The sequence below is a fragment of the Limanda limanda genome, chromosome 12 (genome assembly GCF_963576545.1).
Source record: "Limanda limanda chromosome 12, fLimLim1.1, whole genome shotgun sequence".
NCBI lineage: Eukaryota > Metazoa > Chordata > Actinopteri > Pleuronectiformes > Pleuronectidae > Limanda > Limanda limanda.
In genome coordinates, this window is record NC_083647.1 from 13,298,613 (window position 1) to 13,321,510 (window position 22,898).

Sequence of the window (22,898 nt, forward strand, 5' to 3'; positions counted from 1 at the left end):
TGCCAAGCGTAAGCGTCGCTGCCGTCATACACTACTGCATGAGGGACACGTACAAGGAAGTCAGATGAATGTTTTTTCCAGGCAGAATATACCTCCCAGCAAAATCTACATGAACAGATGCTTCGTCATTCCCCTGTGCACGTCACGTATGAATCACATCAGTCTGCATTTTCTACTGCGGCTTTGTGCTGCCCCACAGTGGAAGGGAGAAAGAAGTGCAGTGGAGGAAAGAATCAACACAATGTCCTGGACAGATTTATCAAGCATCCCTTTTTATTAACATCACCAGTTACAAAAAGAACATAAACTTCAATGTTAATGAACTTAGCAATAATATAGCGAGTGTTGATTACAGATGATATGGGACACTTATTCCTAGAGAACTTGCAGTAGGATTTAAAAACCTCTACACTGCTAACCTGGACCTTCCCCAGCCAGGGTCCCAGACTTCTGTCTCTCTGGAGCTGCAGTACAGATCTGACTACAGTTTGTCAATCATCTCCAAAATTACAGTCACCTAGTGACCCATCTGATATGCTGAGACCCCAACAGATCTCCCTCTCCCACCCAATACTGAGCCATGGTATGCATGGAGCTATGAATTAATGAATGCACTAATATGCACAGTTTTTCTCATCAGGAGACAAACAGATAGACAACATAGTGTGTTTCAGCAGGCCCTAATGGTACATTTAAAAAAGACATCTTTAAGTTAAGGAAAAAAAGGACTGAAAACCCAAGTTGGAAATTTGTATCACTGCCCTCAAAACAACAAAATCTACTGCATGAAGATTTCAATGAAAAATACAGATTTTAAAGAGGAATGCCACGCTGATTAAATTATGCTGGATGTGGTTTTAAGTTTAGAATAAAAATTAACCGGCTGTGATGCTGAAGAAGAGGAATGTGGTGGGAGTGGAGTAGTGTGTGTTTTGGTACAGTGTTTGGAATTAACAGTATCATCTGCCTGCTGCCTTATGGCCAAATATGAGTCTGGGAGTTGTTTGCCAGCGCCTCAGCCACAGTCAGTTGGCAGCTGCATACAGTGCCGGTGAGGTGTCAGAGGTTGGGTGAGGGGAGGTGGCTGGATGTGACAGTACGGTGTAATGGTGGTAAGTGATGAGACCAAAGGTCATAGGTGGTCTCTGTGGTCCAGTCAGGGTGGCTGCATGGGCGTCGATCCTCCTCTCACTATACCTTGGGCAGATCTTTGTCACCCATCTGGAACAAATCACACATGTTCAATGTTGAGACTTCACATTGAATTGCTGTGTGTTATAAGTAAAGATACAAGACTTTGGTACTGTAATGTTGGTTAATTGTGCGATGTGAGACGGCGTCGGCCTTACCCCTTCCTGGCCCTTGGCGAGTTTCTGGCTGACGCCTTGTAGCAACTGCTGTAGGTCTCGGACTGTCTGGTTCAGACCTGCAGTCATTTTCTCCCTTCTGTCGATCGCCTCCTGTCAGAAACAGCACAGAAGGTTGAGAGCTCAGTGCAACCACCTACATGCGAATAACACAAACCACCAACTGCTACACAACCCCAAAGTGCCTGGGTCTCTCACCCCCTGTGATGACGGACTGCTATTCTCTATCAGGCCATCAGCATTGTCCGTCACATTTGAGAGCTCCCCCTGAATCAGATCAAGAGACTGCTGGGCCTGTGCAAAGAACCACAACGTTCCACTTGTAAACAATGTGACCGGAAGTTGCAAACACATCAGAAGTGTTATAAAATATGAATAGACCTTCTTACCTTATACAAATCACCAGCCACCTTTTGCCTCTCGGTCTCTTCCACCTCCAGTTTGGACAGAGTCTCGGTGAGCTGGGTTTTCAGCTGGAATTAAAACCACACTTATCACATCATTGCATGTAAATGTATTCAAAACATTTAGCCAACACAGGGTACATCTTATAATAAAGTACTAGAATATTTGCGCAGATTCAATCTTGTCCTTCAGCCACAATCAAACCAAAAGTAGCACAGTGTTAAAGAGTGCGTCAGTATTGGCGTTTGGCTTCATGTATTGGAGAGAAAATGAATCACGTTCAAGAAAGTCCAGTTTAGCGTAACACATTCCTATTTTAGACTTATCATACACCCACTGCACAGGTGATAAGATGTAGCAAGTCTGGAAAGTTGTCGCCGCTTTCTTCTTTGTTTGAGCCCTGATTAAAATGAATGAGGAAGTTGTATTTTTTCACAATGCTATTGTGGTTTTGAGTGCAGCCAACATATGGTACAAACTGTAAGATTGCAAGACAAAGAAACAAAACAGTGACAGAAGGTTTGTGAGACAGCTGGAGGGGAAAACAGTGCCAAATGGAGCATTTTTTGGCCTCTGCGCAAGGAGAAAAGTCCCCAAGTAAGCCACTGTGTTAAAGCTCATTTATGCTGCCTTTATGTATGAAAAGAGATGCGTCCGTTTCAAACCATGTAATATCACTGCCTATATAGTTAAACGGCCTCTTCTACCTTGTCATGGTTATATAGCAACATATCCACTAGAGAAAGGGGACAAAGCGGCCATGTTGTCTGTGAGGCAATTAAATCCAAACAAAATAACATACAGATGCCTGTACTGTCTTATGAACCTAAACTCAAAAAACATTGTTAAGATTTCTTCCTCTTCTCCAATGTTAGTCTCACGTGAACTATTGGCTACACTGCACCCCCATGATTTGCATTTTGATCCGTAACCTTCCAGGCAACGTGAACAAATACGGACAAAAACAATGCAGAGTACGGAGAGAAGGCTCCGCCACTTTCTAACGTTGAGCATAAAGGAGCCTTTGGATGGCAGTGAGTAGAGTGCCAGTGCAGGGAAGAGAAGAGTTAGTCTTGTAAGCATCACCAAGCGTGAGGGCGAGTCATCATTCATAATCTCAGATTTTTGCTACTTCACACAACTCCATGTGTACAGAGGTTATAAATGATGACTCACGGTTGCAGAAGAGGGAGAACACCCCCCTTCCTGTGGCAGCCCAGTAAAAGGATAGGTCTAAAAAAAGGAGCTCTAGCTCTAAGAGAGTGAGCAACTCTTACCAAACTCAGCTCCTCATTCTGTCTGAAAGCCTCTGTATATGAGCCATCAAGTCTGGTCTGCAATTCAGTCAACAGATCTTTGAGCTGAAATTAAGTTTGAGATGACGTGTTCAATCGGTGTCTGAGAGTGTCGGTGAAGGACACCACAACTAGCACATAGTCTACGCATCTATAAAAAGGGAATCCTCTTAATATTCAGCCGTGTGGCAATAAATTAAGCACAGGATCGAGTTCTGCATGACTGCAAATAACCAAAGGCCATCTATTAAGTTAGTCTGGTAAGCGAGGTAAGTCAATTTGTGCTAGAGCTCACTATGTGTTCCTTTAGTATAATAATACTTAATGGGTGTGTTGGGTACTTTTAGACAGCCAAAAATAAACCCGGTACAGGATGTCAGAAAAACATGTAATTGAAGCACAACGCAGCTCATCCTTTTGCCACAGGTGGATGAAAGCTGTCACATGAAGGAGGATCACAAGCGACAAAGAGGTGAACAAGTCCAGTTTCTGCTCACCTCTCCGACCTCTGTCACATAGGTGGCGCTCTCACGCTCTGCCCTCTCCAGCTCGGACTCCAAATGCTGCTTTTCTCTTCTCAGCTACAGAACGAGGCGAGGTGCAGAAACACAGCAAACCGAGACAAACAAGTTAAAATGGCAGAATGCTTTGAGTTTGAAAGAAATGTTTGAGAAGCGTGTTTCAAGCGTACGCACATTTTCCATATCTGCTCCATCTGATAGTCTCTCAATCTCCTGCTCCAGAGCTGTGACTTTCTGGTTCATCTACAGAATTGGAAATAAGAAGAATGATGCAATTAAAAAGAGCAAACAAACAGGATTGATATCATATTAGAGATTTGGTATTTGACCTGGGAGTTGTTTCCTGCTAAGCCTGAATTACATACCTCTCCGGCTTCCCCCTGCGCCACATCCAGCTTCACCTTCCAGCGAGACTCCTCCTGCTCCACGCTGTTCTGCAGGCGTTGCAGGATACCCTCCTATGGACACAGCTCAGTTCAATCACAGATACAGCACAACTGGGCAACTGTTAACGTAGCACAAATAACGCAGCTCACCGTCTCTGCCAAAACCTTCTTGTACGTCTCACAGTCTTTCTGTAGGATTCTTTGGGATTCTTCAGCTTCTTTCAGCTTCCCAGCCATGCCCTGGTTAGAGAGAAGGATTCGTCGATATCTAGTGCCTACAAAAAGTAAATCATGCTCGACTTTATATAATTCTTCTTTGTTTACCTCAGAGTCCCCTGATGCAGGGGTGGACTGTGCAGCTGAGTTTTCAGCTACTGCCATCTCAAATTTGTGGAGCCACTCCTCGTGGTTCTAGAAGGAAGGAGATGGTAAATAAACAACATAATCAACACACAGGAGGAAAATTGCAAAGAAGTAAGGAAGCATATTTAAATACAATCTGGATGGACAGTAAATCCATACCTGTTCAGTGGGCAGAGGCACATGGGGCAGAAGTCTGTGCAGAACATCTCGACACTCGGCCTGAAATGTTGCCAGCGTTGTCTCGTTCTCCTAAACAATGATGGGAAGGGGCAAAAACAAATGTGTGGAGAGTTTGAGCGCTGACTTTTTGATAATAATAATAATTTGGTCAATTTGACGACAGGTTCCAGTGGTCATGTGAGTGGATATGATTGACCACCTACCTTATTCTTATCTAAATAATCTGGTTTTAAACCAGTCATCACACATTCATTCATTCATCAAGCTGCTCCAATCAATGCACAGGAATGATTTAAGTAGCATTTTAAAAGATAACTGTAGGGCACTGGGATAAACACTGTCTCACTCCCACATGCAATTAGCTGCAGCGAACATCAGCATCTTTAAATACGCCACACCTACAACAAATGTCTGCAACCTCAGATTCTGAGCATATCCCGGTACTAGAATCCTCCTCAAACCACAAGTGCATCAATCTGCTTTCATCCAACTGCACTAAGCACCTTGAAACTCTTCAAGAAATAAGAAAAGAGGTAGCTATCAGTCCTGCCACAATGGGCCGCCATCATGCACTGTCACTGTGAGGCCTGAAGGGAGAAGGTATGCCAAACGCTAGCCAGCTGGCACTGCGACCACTATTCACATTAACACACTGTGTCACAAGGCAGATCTGAGACAAGTGTTGAATTCAGCCATGCAGCATGCACTGACAGTACACAACAGCTGCCAAGGAACACCCGGGCTCAGCTGCGAGAAGGTGGTTTCTACTGTACACCGATGGCAGAGAGGCAACTGCTGTGTTGATGGTTCAGCATGTACCCTTCGCTAGTGTGTGTGTGGGGGGGATGGCAAAATATACACGTCACTGAAATATATATACATGTCTGTACGAGGAGACTGCTAGCACATGGAATTTTCTGTAGTTGTTGTTTGCACTTAGAAAAAAAGCCGTTTCAGTAGTGAAAACTGAGCATTGAGTAACATATGGATACTATTGCATTTCAGTAAAAAGTTTTGAATGATCATACATCGTTCAAAAGTGATCATCAACATTGAAATCAAAGTGAACTCAACAGATTTTCTTTTTCTGATTAACTGGTGATGTCGACACAATGGATGTCACAAAGCAGAATGGGGGAAATCATGCGAGAAATGAGTCACATGACAGAAAGACAGGAAGTTGCAAAATGATTGTCAATCTAACGGCATCTAATGAAATCGTTGAAGTCACTGCACACTCATTTCCAAGCCATCAGCCTGACTCAAGGCAAAATCTTTAACATTTCGAAACTTATATATATGCTTAAAATAATAAATAAGTTTATACAGTCTGTGATTCTACAGGTATGTGCGATGTGCTCACCACACAGCCAAATGAGGACTGGGGACCAAAACACAAAGGGGGCGAGAGTGAGGTAAATGAGTATGCAGCTTTTTTATGGATGATGGTAGGGAAAAAAATCTCCGCCGGTCAATTATGGCAAAAAAAAGAGAAGAAAAAAAAAAGCATTTGAGGGGGGGTGCATCAGATTGGAACTAGAGTGAAGTAGACCGGGTGGGGTTGTCGAACCTTGACAGCTTTGCTGAGTTTTCCTTGAAGCATGGACTCGGTGGCAGACAGAGCTTCCATTGCACTCCAGTTTTTCTCCCGGAGCTCCTGTTTTGGTCAGTTCCAGAGAGATACTACTTTCAGTTCAGCCTCGGGGAGAATGTATTCAGTGACCCTTTAATACAGACTGATAGAATAACACAACAAACCGAATGCATGTCTCGCAAAAATCACTACAATCAGCTTTCCTCCCATACTCCAACCACTAAAAATAAGTATGAGCAAATCCCATCGAGAGTCCAAGTCTCACACCTCGTGCAAAAAAGTATAGTAACGTGTTCTGTAAGCACTTACTATTTAAATGAATGCCATGCTGTCCACATACATATTCTTTTCATGTTAAGTATGCCAAAAAATATAAAAGGTAGGCAGATTTCTAATGCTCTGAATCACCCACAAGCACAGACAAGCTTGCTGAAACAGTCATGGCCAAAGGCAAGCATAACAAGAGTAGGCTGGAAGCCTTGTTATGCAACGCTCTGCTTAGAAACAATCCAAATCAAAATAGACATCTGTACTGATGTGTAAAATAATGTTGCAAACACAACTGAAGTGAAATAAATCTTTCTAGTCTGCTTTAAAATATCTGTTTGAAAGAAGAAAGAAAATTAAACAAGTGAGACTGAGTGGCGGTGGACAAGAGGGACTGTGGTAGTTTACAGTCAGGTGTATTGGACAGGGCGGTTTCGGGGTACCACACAAGATAGGGTGGATGTCTCGCAGGGCTAGACCACAGCAGTCACTGGTTGTACATAGCTCAGGTGGTCACAGCACAAAACCTACGTTGTTCTTCTTCCTATGCAGGTCCAGCGAGTCCGTCAGCTCCGCCACCTCACCCCGTAGATCTGCCACCTGCTGCTCCTTCTCCGACAACCTGAAAGGCAACATAACGACTTGTTATAAACCTGATCGTGTAATAAGGTGTATTACTTGTATAAGATATACATGTAATGATATGACGTGGCATGTTACTCACACTGCAAGAATCTCTGGGGTTGGCCCTGAGGTTTGCAACTGCTGTTTGGGGAAAATGAAAACAAAAAAATGTAACTGACTAAAATCAGAATTTGACCTCATTTGTCAAAATGTACATCTAAATTTAACATCAATTGAGAGTATCATCTGCAAAATCCAACTAGCCTACTACATTTAATTTAATGCTTAATTGAAAGTATTTAAATTCTTGATTTAAAGCAGGAAATGTGTCACACTTTATACTCAGTTTTTGGAAAGCCTTCCTCACCTGCTCCATCTTCTCACTCATGTCTTTAGTCCGTGCCTCCAGCTCAGCTTGCAGCATCTGGATCTGCTGGTCCTTCGTCGCGAGGCTGTGGGTCAGATTTGCTTATCATTAGTCCAATATGTCAATGCTACGGTGGAGGACTGCCAGGTGTTCTGTTGGGTTAACTCACTGAGCCTGGAGTTCTTGGAGGTGAGCAGCCGAGTTGGTCAGCTCATCTGGGATCTCCTTCTGTCTCAGCAGCTCCATTTCTGCCTGCAGGGCGGCCAACTGCTGCTCCACAGACTGAGAGACAAAAAAACTGCTTCAAACAAGAGTCCAAAGGACAATGCCTAAACCAAATACTTCTTTGATAAGAGAAAAGTCCAAACCTCAACTGTCTTGTCTCTGGTAGAAATGCCGTCTTGTGCTGCCTGTAAACTCTCCTCCATTGATTTTAGCTTCACATCTTTCTCTTGGACCCTACAAAGGACAGTGAGACATGAGGTCATGGCACAGAACTATTTAAAATCACTTAGCATCTGCTGATATTTACATTTATAATGCTATCTTTACATTTAATCCTGTACAGCCACTGGTGGCAGCAGAAAACTGAATACTATCGTGAGTGAGTTAAGGGAGTGTCCTGAGGTTTCCTGAGGAATACGTTTTGATAAGTTCGCTTACAGCAATGATAAGTTTGAAAACATGCCATTATGACTTAAATCTTCTCCTTTTCATCTCAGCTGGTTGGCTAAGCTGCTGCCACCAAATGATTGGACCTAGATCATTTTATATCCATCTACTTGGCTATGTCTGCATGTGTTGTGGACAAGGGTGGGTGAATAAAAACTTAAGTAACTAATACATTATCATGAACCAGTGTTTCCCATTAATTATCTAGAACTACTCTAGTCTGTGTACCTGTCATTCGGGCTGTGTCGAATGTGACCGTAAACTGCGTGCATGTGCAGGGGCGCCTGTTTTACCGCTTTACACTGAATCATTTCTGAGGGAAACACTGCATGATGCCTATTCACATGTGTACAAGCATACAAGTGTACATCACTGATCTTACTTGCTCTGGAGCTCCTCCACTATCGAATCTGATGATGCCTGTGGTTCGGGGGAAAACAAAATTAATACACAATAAGATGCAAGACTCATGAAATCCAGTTTAATGCAGATTTTATATCAACTTACCTGCTCTGCCGAATGCCCCTTAAGACTCTCGATTTCTTGTTTTAGTGTCTCGTTCTCTTCTCTTACAGCCTGCATCAGAGAAATAATGGATTTAAAACTTTTACCCATCACAGATTGTGATTACAAGGCAAGCAACAAAATGCAGTGTCAGATAAAAGATGCTGATGTGAGTCAAATGTAGATCTGTCACTGTCTCTCTCTAAACCCGGAGGAAACCGATACCTTGAGCTCTTCCTCCTTGTTGGCCACTTCAATCAGCCCCTTCTCCAGCAGGTCCTCTACGGTTTTAATGTTCTCCTCTTTTTCCCGGACACTGGGTAGGAAGCAATGTTTTATAAAAAGGTCATTGTTATTTTCAACTTACATGGATTAACAAGCTTAACCAGCTGGGAGGGTTAAAAATATGTCCCAGTTCTCACACACACACACCTGTTCTGGAACTGGTCCAACACCAGCTGGGACGCAGTCTGCATGAGGAGAATCAATGGCAGACAGGAGAGGGTGTGTCACAAAGAAGAACAACATTCCTCACATAACATCAGGGCGTTTGGAATAAATTAAAATATTACGGGACAACTAACCTGATCAGAAATCTGTGCCTGTAGATTATGAACCTCTGCCTTCATTGACATGTTGTCATTGTGCATGGCCTGAGGAAGTGAAGACGATAGGCCATTAACATCTATACATTTTAACCAAAGGCTCTGACACTATGTATGATATTTGAACATGGTCATGGCGCTCCTAATACTGTTTTACATTTGTAAAACCATTTCATAAATGATATGGATTTGGCAGCAGTCAATGTACAACAGCCCGTCCTCATTCTGGCAGGGCAGTGTGCATCGTTTTCATCCATATTACTGCTCAGCACATTGTAGAACAAATTCCTGCAAACTAATGAACCCATGCAATGTTGGTATAGCTCCAGATGATGCACTCTTGTGACTATACCTGCATGTCAGTTTCTCTACCGGCCATACTGCTCCTCTCAGCATTTAGAGAATCCTCCAGACTCTTCCTCTGCAACTCCTTTTCAGACAATCTGGTCAGAGATGGGGAAGAGTTGGGGGAACACATGAATAATGGCAAACTTTAGATGTAATCATTTTATCTGAAAATGTAGGACTTTATTTCTTACAGCTTCTGTATCTCCTCGATGTGAGCGAAATGAGTTGCCTAAATGAGAAGAAAAGAGATCTCATTAGCCTACACAGTTACAGGGGGGGATTAGTCTTACTAAACATAGGTAAAGGAGGTTGACCCATATACCTGTGAAGACATCTGGGCTAGCAGATTGTCATTCTGGGCTTGCAGATTGTCATTCTGGACCTGGAATACCTTGTTTTCATTCATAAGCTCCTGTTAGAACACAGACAGTGTTGTCAGTGTTAGCAAATACTGGATGTGAGTGTTGCTCTGCTTCATAGAGAATTTTTTTATGACGATTTTGAGTATGCAATGTTTCGACGACTCACCTGAACACGTTCCTGCAGTGAGTCGTCAGGCATACTGTGGTGGGACATCTCCATAAGCTCCCTCACTCTCTGCTCAAGCCGCTCCTTCGAGACCATGGCGTCTGTCAGGCTGCTGTGTAGAGTCTGGATCTCCTTGTTCTTGTTGTTCATCTCTGTCTCGGCTGCCAGCATCTGGCCGTGGAGCTCTGCAAACATGCACACACGGAAATTGAGATGCTGAATGAAATCTGACTCTACTTAGTTGTGTCAGAATTGTCAACAATGGGATATTGTGTTTTGATACCTTGTTTAGAGGCCTGAAGATTCTCTCTCTCAGCATTGACATTGTGGAGGAAGTTCTGCAGTTCTTCCCAGCGTCTCTTGGCATCCTGCAGTTGGGCCTTAGGGTCGAGAGATAAATGGAAATGAATTCACTTTTCTTCCAAACATTACCTGGGCGCTTCACGAGTCGTTCAGGTGTACATGGACAACTGGACATGCTTGTATTTTTTGGAGGGGGCCAGAACTCAGAAACCCAAGAAGTCCAGTTGCGTAAGTACACGTGTACTGTAAAAGGGAGCTTAAACCTTCAAACTGGTTTTGTTAGAACTAAGATAATGAATTATTTCCATATTCTTCTCTCTCACTGACAATACCAACATTGTCAGGTAATTGGTGACGCTTGATCTGTATAAACGCCATCATAATTTCAACACGACCATGAATCTATAGTCAGTCTTTTTCTTCAAGAATTCAAACAGAGCCCCCTTTGTCTCAATAAGTTAGAGGTAACTTTGCATTGCAAAACATCTTGTGGACATTTTTTTTCAAATAAACTCATTCCCATCCTGTCTTTCTGTGGCATCCCATATTCTCTGCTGAGACTCGTCAGTATCAAGCCAGCAACTTAGATTTCCATCTTTGATCGTGGTCGATGAAAAGACAGGAAAGCCTGATGTGGGTGTTTAGCAGGAAAGGGCTGTTTATACACTGCACAAAGCCTCAAACATTCCTGCTTCCAAAGCCAACACAATCCTCCCAGCCCAGGTTCTGTTTCCCACAACCCTCCCCAGGATTTCCACTACACCCTCCTCCCTTTTCCCTGGTAACGCTACCACACCCTCCGACCAGATTTAAAAGCTGTGCGAAATACTCAGTTTTTGTGTAGCTCAGTTCGTTTATGTCTCAGCTGAGGAAACTGAGGCAGGGGCTAAATAAACACATTGTACATCTGGATTAGCGTACCTCCAGCTGGGACACGTTCTGCTTGTAGCCGACCTCCAGTGACTTCCTCTGGTGCTCCTCCTGCTGCAGCTTGCCGCTGTTGTCTGCCAGCTCTTTCATCAGACTGGCGTACTCAGAACGCAGCTTGTTCAGCTCTGCTGAATTCCTATCAAGAAACACACACAAACACAAGAATGTGTTTTGACAACAATTAATGGGGCTCTAAAGAGAAGAGGTTGATGAATTATAAAATATATAGTCTGCAATATCAAGAGTCTTTAAAGGGCACAATCTAACTGAATGCAGATGGATCTATAATGTTACAATAGGACTACAAACACAATGAGCTTAAATTTTAATATGAATTGAATTGCAAGGTATGACCAGTAAATTCTCATCTATTGTAATGTGGCACTGACTTGCTCTCCATCTGGTTGGTGGCCGAGCTGACCGCGTCCCTCAGGATGCCGTTCTCCTGCTGCAGGCGAGTGAGCTGGCTTTCCAGCTGCTCCCTCACCTGTTGGAACTATGCAAACAATAAGGTTCAGTCTCCATTCAGTCTTGTGAAGAACGTGATTCACATTTTTAAACACAACTGAATCAATCTGGAAACATAAACAAGAAAGTAAAGCCCTCACCTTTATCTGCATGGTCTGGTTGTCCTGGTAGGTGCCCTGCGCCTTGGCCTGGAATCCACCCAGTTCCTTCTCCATGGCTGCACGTTGTTCTCTCATCATGGCCTCCACCCTTCCGGTCTTTTGCTTCTCCATGTGAAGCTCCTGCAGCGCAAGGTTATATAACATGTAAGGCACATTGCTGTAAGCTAAGGAGTTGCTGAGGTATGAAGAATGAGCTGGAGATTGACGATTAATCATATTGTGGATTTCGTGGGGATCTAGACCTGGCTGAGTTGTTTCACTTTGTCCTTGGCAATGGAGGCCTCCTCCTGGATAGTTGATAGGAGTCGTTCTCTTTCCTGGGCAGCTGGGTCAGGCCTGGCTGCAGACTGGTAGTGAGAGACAGAAAACAAAGAATGTGAGCTTAGTACATTTAGTTACAATTACAAGGTCTCCTGCCATCTGCATATGGACCTTAAACACAAACAACTGATTCACATGAATCACTTATGAATGTCTCACTTTGTGCCAGGCATCCAAAGCACCGGGACTCTTTTCCCTGAGGAGGGCCAGCACACTGACGGCCTCGGCCTCCGACAGCGCCAAGCTGGACAGACCAGACAGCAGCTCCTTCAGTTTCACCTCTGTGTTCTCTGTTAAAACACAAAAGACACAGGAGGGAGTCAGGTAGATGTTTGTATGACTGAAAATAATATAAAAAAAGAAACAAAGACTGTATCAGAGTTGTTATTTTAATCTTACCTTTGTCAGTCTCATTCTTCTGTTTCTTGCCAGACCCTTTGGACGGTGCGTCGTCATTTTGACCAGCCTGGTGGTTGGCAGAAGCCGCTGAGTCAACCAGAACGTGGGCATCATCTACTGAATTTGAGAATAACCGGTTGATTACAACTGATTAATATTTCAGCACATATCTTTATGAAACAGACACATAACTAAACATGAGGAATATCTTTATCACCATGCTCGGTTTTTTGCTTCTTGCTAGAGTTCTTCTTCTTCCCAGCAGTAACAGTTGGGGTTGCACCGTCCAGAACTTTGGTTTCAGCCACAATGGGAGCTTCCTTCTTGACTGGTGCTGGAGCCTGCTCTGCTTTAACCTCTGGCTGCTGCTCATCCACTGGAAAAGGGACAAGCAAAGGTAGATTACTGTCAGTGTCAGACAGTGTGCCATGAGAGTGACCAAAATATCATTTTCAAACATCATCAAAAAATACCTGGGCTTAACTTATAAACTTGATGCAGCTACTCACATTCAAGTATTTATTGAATCAAACAAGTAGTTCGAATTTTTTGTTTGCCAAAGAAACACAGCTACACAGTGACCGCACTCTTGTTTTCTTACCATTCTCTGTTTTTTGCTTCTTCTTTTTCTCCTTCTTCCCAGAGATCTGAGGAGGTGTCTGAGCCTGAACAGGAGCAGATTGGACCTGGATCTGAACCTCTAGCTTGGGAGAGGGTGGGCTGGACTGTTTGCTCGCAGCCAGAGGTGTCTCTGCCTTGCGACTTACTGGCTTGGATCCGTTCACTTCTGGCTCCTCAGCGGAGGGAGCTGTAGCTGCAGCAGCGGCGGCAGCTGCAGCTGCAGCAGCCCTGGCAGCCTTTTTCTCCTTCTTCTTTCTCTCCCTCAGACCGGCAGGAGCCTCAGTTGCCACCGGAGCAGCCACATAAGGAGTTGGTGGCGAAGGTTCTGGTGTAGCCACAGGTTCAGTTTCCTCCTCTCCCTCTAGAGTGGAACTGTTGGCGCCATCAGCAATATCAAAGTCTCGCATATCCTCTTCAGACTCTCCTCCGCCACCTCCACTGCCTCCCCCGCTGCTGCTTTCCTTCTTCTTGCTCTTCTTCTTTTCATTCTTCTTACGAGTGTCTGGCCTGGATGGTGGCAGCTTCAGGTCACGCTTCTGCCTGGCCAGCACCTCATCGTAGGAGGTTTCCTTCATGAAGAGCCAGAAGAACAGGAACAAGAGCGCGATGACCAGAGAAGGGGCCAGGATGAGCAGGTACTGAGAGTCATAGATATCCAGCGCCATTCTAATTAAAAAAAAAAAAGACACAGGGAAACAAGACCCCAGTTAGCACAGAGTCAACACCAACAGTTATAAAGATTCAAAGATATACATCTGCTAATATTTAACATATAGCGTGTGTTTGACATTATGCCAACAGATTTATTTAAGCAAAGGCTATTCAAAAGTAGAGAAGAACATAAGAGCTAAACGTTTTGATGTACTGCTCATGATTCTGTGATTTCAGCTTGCTGCTAACATTCTATCCAAACGAAATCCTGCTGCACCTTCCTAGGCTCTTGAGAGAATATTGTTTGCAGGTCAAGCGCTGTTACTAGCCCTGGCTATTCAGCGACGTGTGAACAGGTGTCTATACATCACTCATGTTCAGAGGGTGTAAGTGAGAGGGGTCGCACTGACACACCCCGTCTTCTTTTAGTGATATGATCCAATTAGGCAAAACTTCCTGCTGCCACACAGCTTGTTACCCTCTTTACCTTTATATAAGTTCAAGGAATTTTGAAACATTTGTAAGATGGTTGAAAAATGGTAATAAAAACACCCGCTTCACCCATATTGGCTAAAAGGTTATAAAATAGGTCAAACGTATCAAAGACAAGTAGGCTAAAAAGAACACGGCTCACAGCCTGTTTTAGTGACTTCCCCTCCTCAGCCCCCACATGGACGACATGGTGGTGTTCCGAACTCATATTAGGATGAATTTGCGAGAGGCAAAAATACACCAACATGCAAGTGTCACCCGCTGAGGTCTGATGCAGCTGCAGTTTGGGCCCCTGCCTGCTTTAAGCCAAGGGAGAAGAGGTTCCTCTTCCAGCGTCAGCAATGTTTACAGAGTCAAGAGGTCCTGAGATTTCAGCAGTTTAGCATCTGGCAAAGATATTCTTAGGAACGATGTGATGTCTCCTCCAGGCATAAACAGCCATTGCTACGGCGTAAGAATGAACTAGGATGGAATCAATGAAGATAAAGAAGAAATAATATGCACACACAATGTGTCGAGTAGCTCACAAGAAGTCACTATAAAACCAACCAATTGTAAGCATTAGCAGTTTCTGATAATTTGCCATTATCTGCTCAAAAGTCCTGCACAATGGCTTTTAAGATGAAGTGGACATAAGGGAGATGTCACTGTACAGTTTGAAACTATTTATTTTAGCTTCAATAGCTATTTAAAGGATGTCATTTGTGTGTATTCTGAGATGTATCAATGGGTTCTTCTTCATTGTGATTGTCAAACTAGATAATAAAAGAAGTTGTATGGCATTCATCTTCTTTGCATTTGTCTTTCAAAGGGTTTAACCTGGTCATCATCAGTTCCATACACTTCACTAACCCTTTCTCCTGTTTAATCAGCATGGTCACCCCCCAGGTGCCAAGGTGCCATTACAAGGACTGAGATGGTTCTTGAAGTTTTTTCACAATCAAAAATAATGAAGTTATGAGTGTCTTTCGCAATTACATAGCAAGCTCTGGGTGACAACAGCAGCATTGTGTAGTCAACAACACAGAACGTCAGCAACACACTGAGTGACCTGCTGTGCAATCCCGTCCTCTACCCAGGAAACGTGCCAGTGGCGTGGGAGTCACTGTCGTCGAGCAGACCTCATTAGTCATTTGGATTAAGGAGATTACCCATGATAATACATGTAAGAATAACTTTCTACTGCAGGGCTTCCTGAGGACTGACAGGCTTAGGCTATAGTTTGATGTCGACTCAGTTTTCACTACCACCTTGAAAAGCCTCGGCTCAATACGTCTTCCTCAGAACTAGCGACGCGTCTTTCCAGGACGAGATTGGAAGCGTGTGTCGAGTGAGCCAGAAGATCTGTGAAGCGCGCATCTAGGCGTGTGTTGATGACGTAGGTGGTGACGTTCAAAGCCTCAAGAGCCTATAGTCGCGAGTCAGCCGTACCACGTGACCGAGTCAGGAAATGGGTCGCGGGTTTAGCGTGCGATTCTAAATATAGATATCTATAATTCTAAATATAAGGAGCAGCGAAACGCAATGGACCCCCCCCTTTGTGGACTTGGTACTCTATGCGCGTTTGTTTGCAAAAAAAAAGAAACCGCCTGAAACCCAGCACTGTGGAAAAGTTTTAAATTAAAATGAATAAAATGTTGTCCATATTTTACGTGTTAAATGTTGTCCGTAGTAACACGAGCAAATTCAAATCACAACCCTCTGTCAAATTTTTTTTTACTTTCCCTTTTGACCCCGCCCCCATTGTATCATAAAGACAGACACCATATTAATAAATTCATAATTTATGTATTGGCACCACATACATCATCCATTCATTTATTCAATTCAAAGCTTCACACACCAAAGCCATGGTGTTATTATAATCAGCCTGTTTTACATTTATTGTCCACTTGATTGCGCAGTGGAGCAAATGAAGCATCATGAAGCTTCGGCCCATGAGTGAACCAATTGGATGGAAAGCATCAATGCTTCATGAAGCTTCATCTCGCCATCACTACCTGAAGGGTTAAAATGTTAGTTTTCTAGTTCTAGCTTTTCCTCCAAGCATAAACTACACAGGTCCAAACTACATAACATTTCTAAATCTATTCTCTCAATGGTTTTTGTTATATAACATTTCCAGAAGAGCCTTGAATCAACCAAATACATTTTAACTGGTTGATTATGATTTTTTTTACATTCAACATTTCACTGTATACTCAATATGCTACAGCTGGGGACAAACTCATCAACATTATGACAATAATTATGTTAATTGTGAGGAGGAATGTGAATACATTAAGACTTTATTGGAGGTATTTATTATCTGCTTGTCTGCTGTAAAGTGTTTTCTAATCTGTGGCCATATAAGAAGTTGTGTCAGTCCTATGATACAGCCTCGTGTTAATAGATAAACCAGGCACTAGTGCTCCTGGGCAGTGTGTAATAGGAAGGTCTCAAAACCTGCACAAGAACTAGCCAGACCACTTTGCAACTTTAAGAAAACAGGACCAACGACAAAGAGGAGCTATGGAACAGTATGTACTGAGTGGGGAACGGGTTACTTTCTGTGGCTTCCAAACCAGGAAATCATTTACTTATGTAAGAGTTACTGTATGTTTAGGAAACGTCCATGTCAGACCATATGAAGCTGTTAAATAACTCCTAAAGCAACATTGCCTCTTGGCATATAAAGTATGGGTGGAGTAAGTAGTAAGGAACTGTAAAAAATGTGAAGCCTGTGTGCTTTCTTTCAGAGCGCAGAGTGGAAGGTGTGTGAGTTTCCTTGTGCAGCCCGAGCCTTGTCCCAGCATCAGAATGAGCCCAGAGGACAAAGCACTCTCGGGCTGTTGGCTCCCCGGAATCTGGCCACTTGGCTGGCCAGGCCTCCTGATTTGGCAGGCATGGACACGGAGGGAACTCCTGATGATTACCAGGACCCAAAAAGCAGCACAGACAGTACTTGGGGAAAACTAGGTCACGACAGAAACTTTCACTTTAAGAGGATAAGAATGTTTGTCTATGAGTAAGTGAATAACTTCGGAAAGTGCAAGGGTCACAAAAGCCACAGTTTGTTACAGACTAGCGCCTGGGCGAAAACATTATGTTCAGGCAACAAAACTACGACGAATAAGAGCCACAATGGTTATAATCTTTTGACTTGTATTAATCCCTGAGCTAGATCAATTATGAAACAACTTCTACTGTATGTTGTCGGCACCTTTAATCCAAATAGTTTTAGGGATTACAGGCTATTACAAATAATCTAGTTTGTAGTAATAAGTAGGACAAAAGGCAAATAACTAAGTCTGAATAGTTTAACTATAATGATTATAATCTGACACATCGCCTTTATCAGTATCCAGGTAAAAAGTGAGCAGACAGAGGCAAAGTGTATTTTCAGACATCATCCAGTTTTACAGGAAAACATGAACAAATAGGCGTAACTCTGAAATGCTTTGATCCTTCTAAGGAGGCTATAACAAGGAAACTTTGGAGCTGAGATACTGATTTAAGTAAGACACCATAGATAAGAGTTTATCTAAAACATCAAGGAAATGGATAATGCCACCAAGACAGAACTGACAGCTTGCCATAAGAAAGAGAGGGGGAGATCAGGAGAACCTCCACGTACTAAGTTGATGTCCCTATCACTCAGGTTGAGAACTAAATGTCCCAGCATGCTAGGTCGTGTCAGATCCTCGGCCTCGGACAGACTTACAGAGACTCCTGACACGTAATGGCAGCTGCTATTCCTCTGAGGAAAGACTGCCTGCCTGATACAGCCTGTAATCACTGGGAAAGCAGATCTAATCGTCCTAGCTCTGTTAGCTTCCCGGCTAGCACCCAAGTCACACGTTCTGATGAAACGAAGCATGAAAAAGCGAAAGCTGAGAGCCACATGTCGACGGGGGGCTCACTTCTCCAGCACGGCCCGGCACGGAATGCTTACAACGGTGGGGTCTCTACGTGGTCGTGCGTGCGAGTGGTTTAAATGATAGTTCGATCCGCACAGGAGAAGGCTTGTGGACACTCGAGCTACACGTCGGCGCTTTGAATGAGCTAGCTAACATCAAGGCTAGCCAAATATCGTGAGCCGGCCAATTCAATTGTTAGCACAGAGAAAGTAAAAATAAATAAATAAAGTGGATATTAACGATAAAAATGTGAACAGGGACGCCCAAATTTGAGTCTTCCCCTCCGCCCCCCCCCCCCCCGGCTTTGAGAGCCGTGTGGAGGCGTGGACCGCTGCCCCGGACGGGCCTCCTCTCGCCGGTGACCCAGCCTCCCCGTCGCCTGAAATCTCTGACCGGCTCCGCGGCTCCGTTCCTCCTCGTTCCTCCTGAGGGCCGTTCCCAGGCCTGGACCCGGAGCTCCGCAAAGACCGGGACGAGCCGCCGTTCATTTGCGATTTGAAAAAGAAACAGACAAAATGTCGGAGGAGGAGGCAGCCGCCTGTCACATACCTGTAGCTTCAGTGCGACGCTCCCGCAGCCAGAGGTGAGATGGCGGTGTGCAGCAGCAGAGTAATCCGGCGGCCGCTGACTTCCCGGGGCAGCAGCAGCTCCTGCTCGCGTCTCTGTCCGTCACCGGATCTGCTGCTGCTGGTTCGCGGGGGCGGGTCATCGGCAGGCGGCGAGGGGACGCTTGTTTTGCAACGCGGGGGCACGCCGTGCGGAGACGTGCGACTGGACGAGCGACGGCCCCGCCTTTACGGCACATCCTCGGTGTTAACATTTTTTTTAAATAGACAAAAGCATCCAGGGGAGTGGTCACTGCACTTCCCCAAAGTCTGTAGACACGTGACTACGGAGCTTTAATATTTCTTAACAGACATTTCTACGGAATCGTATTGCATCCAGTTGAGAAACAAAAATCTCTGTTTCGAGATAGTCCCCCCCCCCCCCCGCCACCAACATTAATCCACTGTTTTTTTCTAAATTGACGAGATAATTTCCCTTAATTCTCTGTCTTCAAGACAGAAATACGATTGTTTTTCTAAAAAACTAAAATTATAAAAATGTATTATACAGTATATCAATTTATAAATATCAATTATAGCAGTATGTAGGTTGACTTCTCATTCACTTTTTTTTGTTTTATCTCCTGCAGCATCAGGACAGTATTTGCTCTGCAATAAAAACTAAATTTTTCATATTTTTTTAGGCAAACAAAGCCCCCACATTTTTTAGAACATATGACAATAGAGCGGCCTCCAACCAGAAAGTGCAAACTAATCTGGAAACGCTTTGGCATTCGTGCTTCCTTTATAATAAAGACACGTCCTAAGTTTAATCATAACTTTTCAGAGAAATTATTTACTTCACATGTTTTATCTCTATCAAACAGTATGGAAAAAGTTAATAATAATACATTTCATACAAAATCAATGATACATCAAGTAAAAAGAAAAGATATAACGCAAATTGGGTTCTTGACTTGTCCTCACTCCAGTCTTTAGTTTGTCAGAAGACTTGTTTAACTGCCGTTTCAGCCAATTTCCTTCTATTCCCTGGGCAGGTTTTGTCCAGCACTGGCAGCTCCTCTTCGTCCCTCTTCCTCCTCTTAGGGGAATGCACCTGGGTTGAGTTGGAGGTGGCAGCTTGTTGCCTCTGACAGTCCGTCAGCTCTTTTTTGAAGCTCAGGTTTCTCTGTTTTGTTGAGGAGTTGCAATTGGATGTGGGATTGTCCCTCTTTCTCTTCCTCTGGGACAGTAGGGGACCCGGTTGACCACTTGGGCCCTATTATCTGGAATTGGAGTGGACTGGTCTGTGAAGTAGATAAAAACATTTTTAACTCTTGATCTCAAAGCAGCGGTTTGACATTTGAAAAAAAATGCACATTATAAAATGCTCTTGGCGGCAGCTCTACAGTTAATGAGAGTTTTATCATTCTTCCCATTAAAATCTGGGCAAAAATAGAGAATATTTACCAAGATGTTCAATTATTCTTCTATAATATAAAATGACCAAGACGGGGAGATATTTCAAACACCCACCTGTTGCCAGGATTTCAGTTTTGCACTCAGTTTTCTTTTTTTCCCCCGACTGATGATGGACCTCTGCAAGAAGGAATGCTTCTCCTCTCTAATCCCAGCAGGGCTGCCCTCCATGGCTGGGCCGGCAGTGCTGCTGAAGGAGTCCTCGTTCAGGGACATTCGCAGGACCATGTGGTCTACATGTGCTCCATCGCCAGAGCTCTGATTCAGGCAGATGTCCATCAGACCCTCAGACGATTTCGTACTGGAAGACAAATTAAGTTGCTGAGCCAAACACCTTAAACTCCTTTCATCCCATTTTTTTTTAACCTTTATCTTTCAGCACAGATTTATACAGACCGTTTAAGCACACACTTACTAGAGGCTGTTTTTGAACACACCCTTAAGGTGGCTCATCGTGATGAACGGATGCTGGAGAATTAGTCTGGGGTCAATTCTTTCAAACTGATTCGTCATCAGCATCTGTGCCAGTAGATCGATAAAGCTCTCCAGGTCACAGTGTTCAGCTTGGACGTCTTCTCCGCAGAACTGATCAATCACCTTTTATAAGATGAGAAAAAACCATTGTTTGTTAAATGTGTTTGGATTATGAAGCTAAATGTTTTTCAAAAGATATGTTGTGCCATTATAAATTCATCCAGGCTGTTGATCACAGACAATAATTGAAACTATTGACTGAAATGAAGAATAGTTTCATTTAAATAGATTGCTCCAAAGGCAGTGGATGACAAGGGAAAAGAAACACAGACTGAAGGAAAGACATTATAATAGTGAGATATAGACACAGCTAAGTGCTGGTAAACTAATTTCTTACCATAAATCTGCTCTCCATCCAGTATTTTGGCCAGAACCAGTATGGAGTGAAGTCTCTCTCATGCAGTGGCTTTGTAAACACAATTTGCCTCATCTGTGAAAAAAAACACAATGTCAGGAGTGTTAGTTTACTTTAAGTTTGCAAACTCATCAGTGTTGATGCATTTATATTACTGAGACATATGGATGAAGTGTCTCTAGTTTGTCTCATTAATAAAATAGTAGAAATTAGTGATCTTCTCCCAGAAACTCTCTCCCTATTCTAATCAAGTGTGTAACTATTAAAATATATATATCACGGCAGAAATGGGCTTGTTTGTCGCGTTTGCAGTGCAGTCAGGTGATACTGACCAAACTGGCCTCATCCTTGGCAGGGAACAGTGGTTTCCCGATAAACAGCTCGGAAGCAATGCAGCCTAGAGACCATACGTCGATGGCCTCGTTGAAAGGAACACATTGCAGAATCTCAGGAGATCTTAGAAGAAGACGAGAAACACAAACATATATTACTACAGGTCTTGTTTAATTGTAATTGTTTAGTTTAGCAAACACAGCTGTCCCAGGTATAGAGCTGTGCTGTCTGTTACATACCTGTACCACAAGGTCTGGAGGGTGTGTCCTGTCTGTTCCCCAGGATTTGTGCAGGCTAAGCCAAAGTCAATGAGTTTAACTTTCAGTGGCTGCCTGACACGATCCACCATCATAACGTTTTCTGGCTTCAAATCTGAATGGATGATCCCTGCGCTTTTCAGAAAGTCCAAGGATGTAGCCAGCTGAGATCATGAATAACATGATAAGTACAGAGAAATACAGAGTTCATTTCATCAACAGCATATATTCATTGATGGCAGCCAAAAACGAAACAACTGAGTATTAGTCAGATATTCCAAAGTCGTACAGTCGACTATAGGATCAGGTTATTAAGATAGTTTGGAGATAGACCAACATACATAGCACTAGTGATTGTACACACTAAATTTGATGATTTGAAGAACTGAAGGTGTCCACGTATCCTCCACAAGTCACCATCTATAGTCTTTAAGGACATTATTTAACTTAACTTTGTTATAATCATTATTTAAACAAAATACTGTGACAGAAATTTTTTAGTTCAGCCTTCACCCTACAAAGCAGTAAGTGGAAGAACTTCAGTTTAAAAAACAAACCTGCTGCAGAATGGGGCGGATCTGCTTCAGCTGAAGGTGTTGACCCGGGCTAGTCTTCATGAATTTCTGCAGATCCATATCCAGGTGCTCAAACACAAGACAATAATGTCTCTTGTGGGTGAATGAGCCGGTCAATCTGACGATGTTGAACCAGTCTGAGTGGAGGTCCTTCAAGGCTCGAAGGATTTCCTCCTCTTCCTTCGCACTCTCAACGTCTTTTGTCCTTTTGAACATTTTTAAAGCCACCGTTTCATTGGTTGACACATCCCGGCATTGGATGACCAGTCCATCGGTGCCACAGCCCAGGTATTTCTGGGCCTCATAATTTGTAGTGGGGGAGGAGATCAGGTCTCCCATGAGGACTTGGAACTTCTTTTGAGACATTGTGACAGAATGAATCTCCTGCTGATTTCTCACACCTGTCAGGAGAATAGGAAAGAAGAGATTTAGACACAAAACCACATATGCTCTCACACAGCTGGTTCCCATGGATGTAGCAGAAAGGTTTACAGAAGTTTCATCATGCTCAGTCATTAAATCTTGAAAATCCACAAAGACTAAAACTAC

At 43.5% G+C, this 22,898-nt stretch overlaps 2 protein-coding genes across 5 annotated transcripts; both read right to left on the reverse strand.

The window, feature by feature from the left end:
• Window positions 1-251: 251 nt before the first annotated feature.
• ktn1 (kinectin 1) lies at window positions 252-18,934 on the reverse strand. Of its 4 annotated transcripts, none has more exons than XM_061082235.1 (36): window positions 18,821-18,934; window positions 13,210-13,895; window positions 12,826-12,984; window positions 12,609-12,722; window positions 12,369-12,499; window positions 12,131-12,235; window positions 11,868-12,008; window positions 11,649-11,755; window positions 11,251-11,395; window positions 10,310-10,406; window positions 10,027-10,211; window positions 9,821-9,910; window positions 9,690-9,727; window positions 9,503-9,593; window positions 9,130-9,198; window positions 8,978-9,015; window positions 8,771-8,861; window positions 8,549-8,617; window positions 8,424-8,461; window positions 7,738-7,828; window positions 7,539-7,651; window positions 7,370-7,454; window positions 7,103-7,143; window positions 6,910-7,000; window positions 6,088-6,174; window positions 4,497-4,586; window positions 4,299-4,385; window positions 4,125-4,214; window positions 3,954-4,046; window positions 3,763-3,831; window positions 3,565-3,648; window positions 3,050-3,133; window positions 1,757-1,840; window positions 1,566-1,661; window positions 1,350-1,460; window positions 252-1,221 (listed from the first exon to the last, which is right to left on the reverse strand). In XM_061082235.1, exons 2-36 carry the CDS (start codon window positions 13,892-13,894, stop codon window positions 1,192-1,194), a joined length of 3,819 nt encoding a protein of 1,272 aa, XP_060938218.1. In that variant the 5' UTR covers window position 13,895; window positions 18,821-18,934; the 3' UTR covers window positions 252-1,191. The 4 variants fall into 4 exon arrangements, with proteins under 4 accessions (XP_060938218.1, XP_060938217.1, XP_060938220.1 ...); XM_061082234.1 differs by having other exon boundaries at window positions 12,609-12,725; XM_061082237.1 differs by lacking the exon at window positions 6,088-6,174 and having other exon boundaries at window positions 12,609-12,725.
• Window positions 18,829-22,715, reverse strand: LOC133015746 (homeodomain-interacting protein kinase 2-like). Its single transcript, XM_061083014.1, has 6 exons — window positions 22,332-22,715; window positions 21,757-21,938; window positions 21,517-21,640; window positions 20,711-20,892; window positions 20,414-20,596; window positions 18,829-19,063 (listed from the first exon to the last, which is right to left on the reverse strand). The coding sequence occupies exons 1-6, from the start codon at window positions 22,713-22,715 to the stop codon at window positions 18,829-18,831; spliced, it is 1,290 nt and encodes a 429-aa protein (XP_060938997.1).
• Between the last annotated feature and the right edge of the window lie 183 nt (window positions 22,716-22,898).

What these genes read in the sequence shown, in the direction of transcription:
- ktn1 (XM_061082234.1), bottom strand. Translation starts at nt 13,894, where the DNA reads ATGGCGCTGGATATCTATGACTCTCAGTACCTGCTCATCCTGGCCCCT. An exon ending in GAAGCAAAAAACAGAGAATG is followed by an intron (nt 12,985 to 13,209) that starts GTAAGAAAACAA and finishes TCCCTTTTCCAG; the next exon opens with TGGATGAGCAGCAGCCAGAG. An exon ending in GCAGTCCGTCATCACAGGGG is followed by an intron (nt 1,461 to 1,565) that starts GTGAGAGACCCA and finishes TGTTTCTGACAG; the next exon opens with GAGGCGATCGACAGAAGGGA.
- LOC133015746 (XM_061083014.1), bottom strand. Translation starts at nt 22,715, where the DNA reads ATGTCTCAAAAGAAGTTCCAAGTCCTCATGGGAGACCTGATCTCCTCC. An exon ending in CTCCAGACCTTGTGGTACAG is followed by an intron (nt 21,641 to 21,756) that starts GTATGTAACAGA and finishes TCTTCTTCTAAG; the next exon opens with ATCTCCTGAGATTCTGCAAT. An exon ending in AAGCATTCCTTCTTGCAGAG is followed by an intron (nt 19,064 to 20,413) that starts GTCCATCATCAG and finishes TGTGCCGTAAAG; the next exon opens with GCGGGGCCGTCGCTCGTCCA.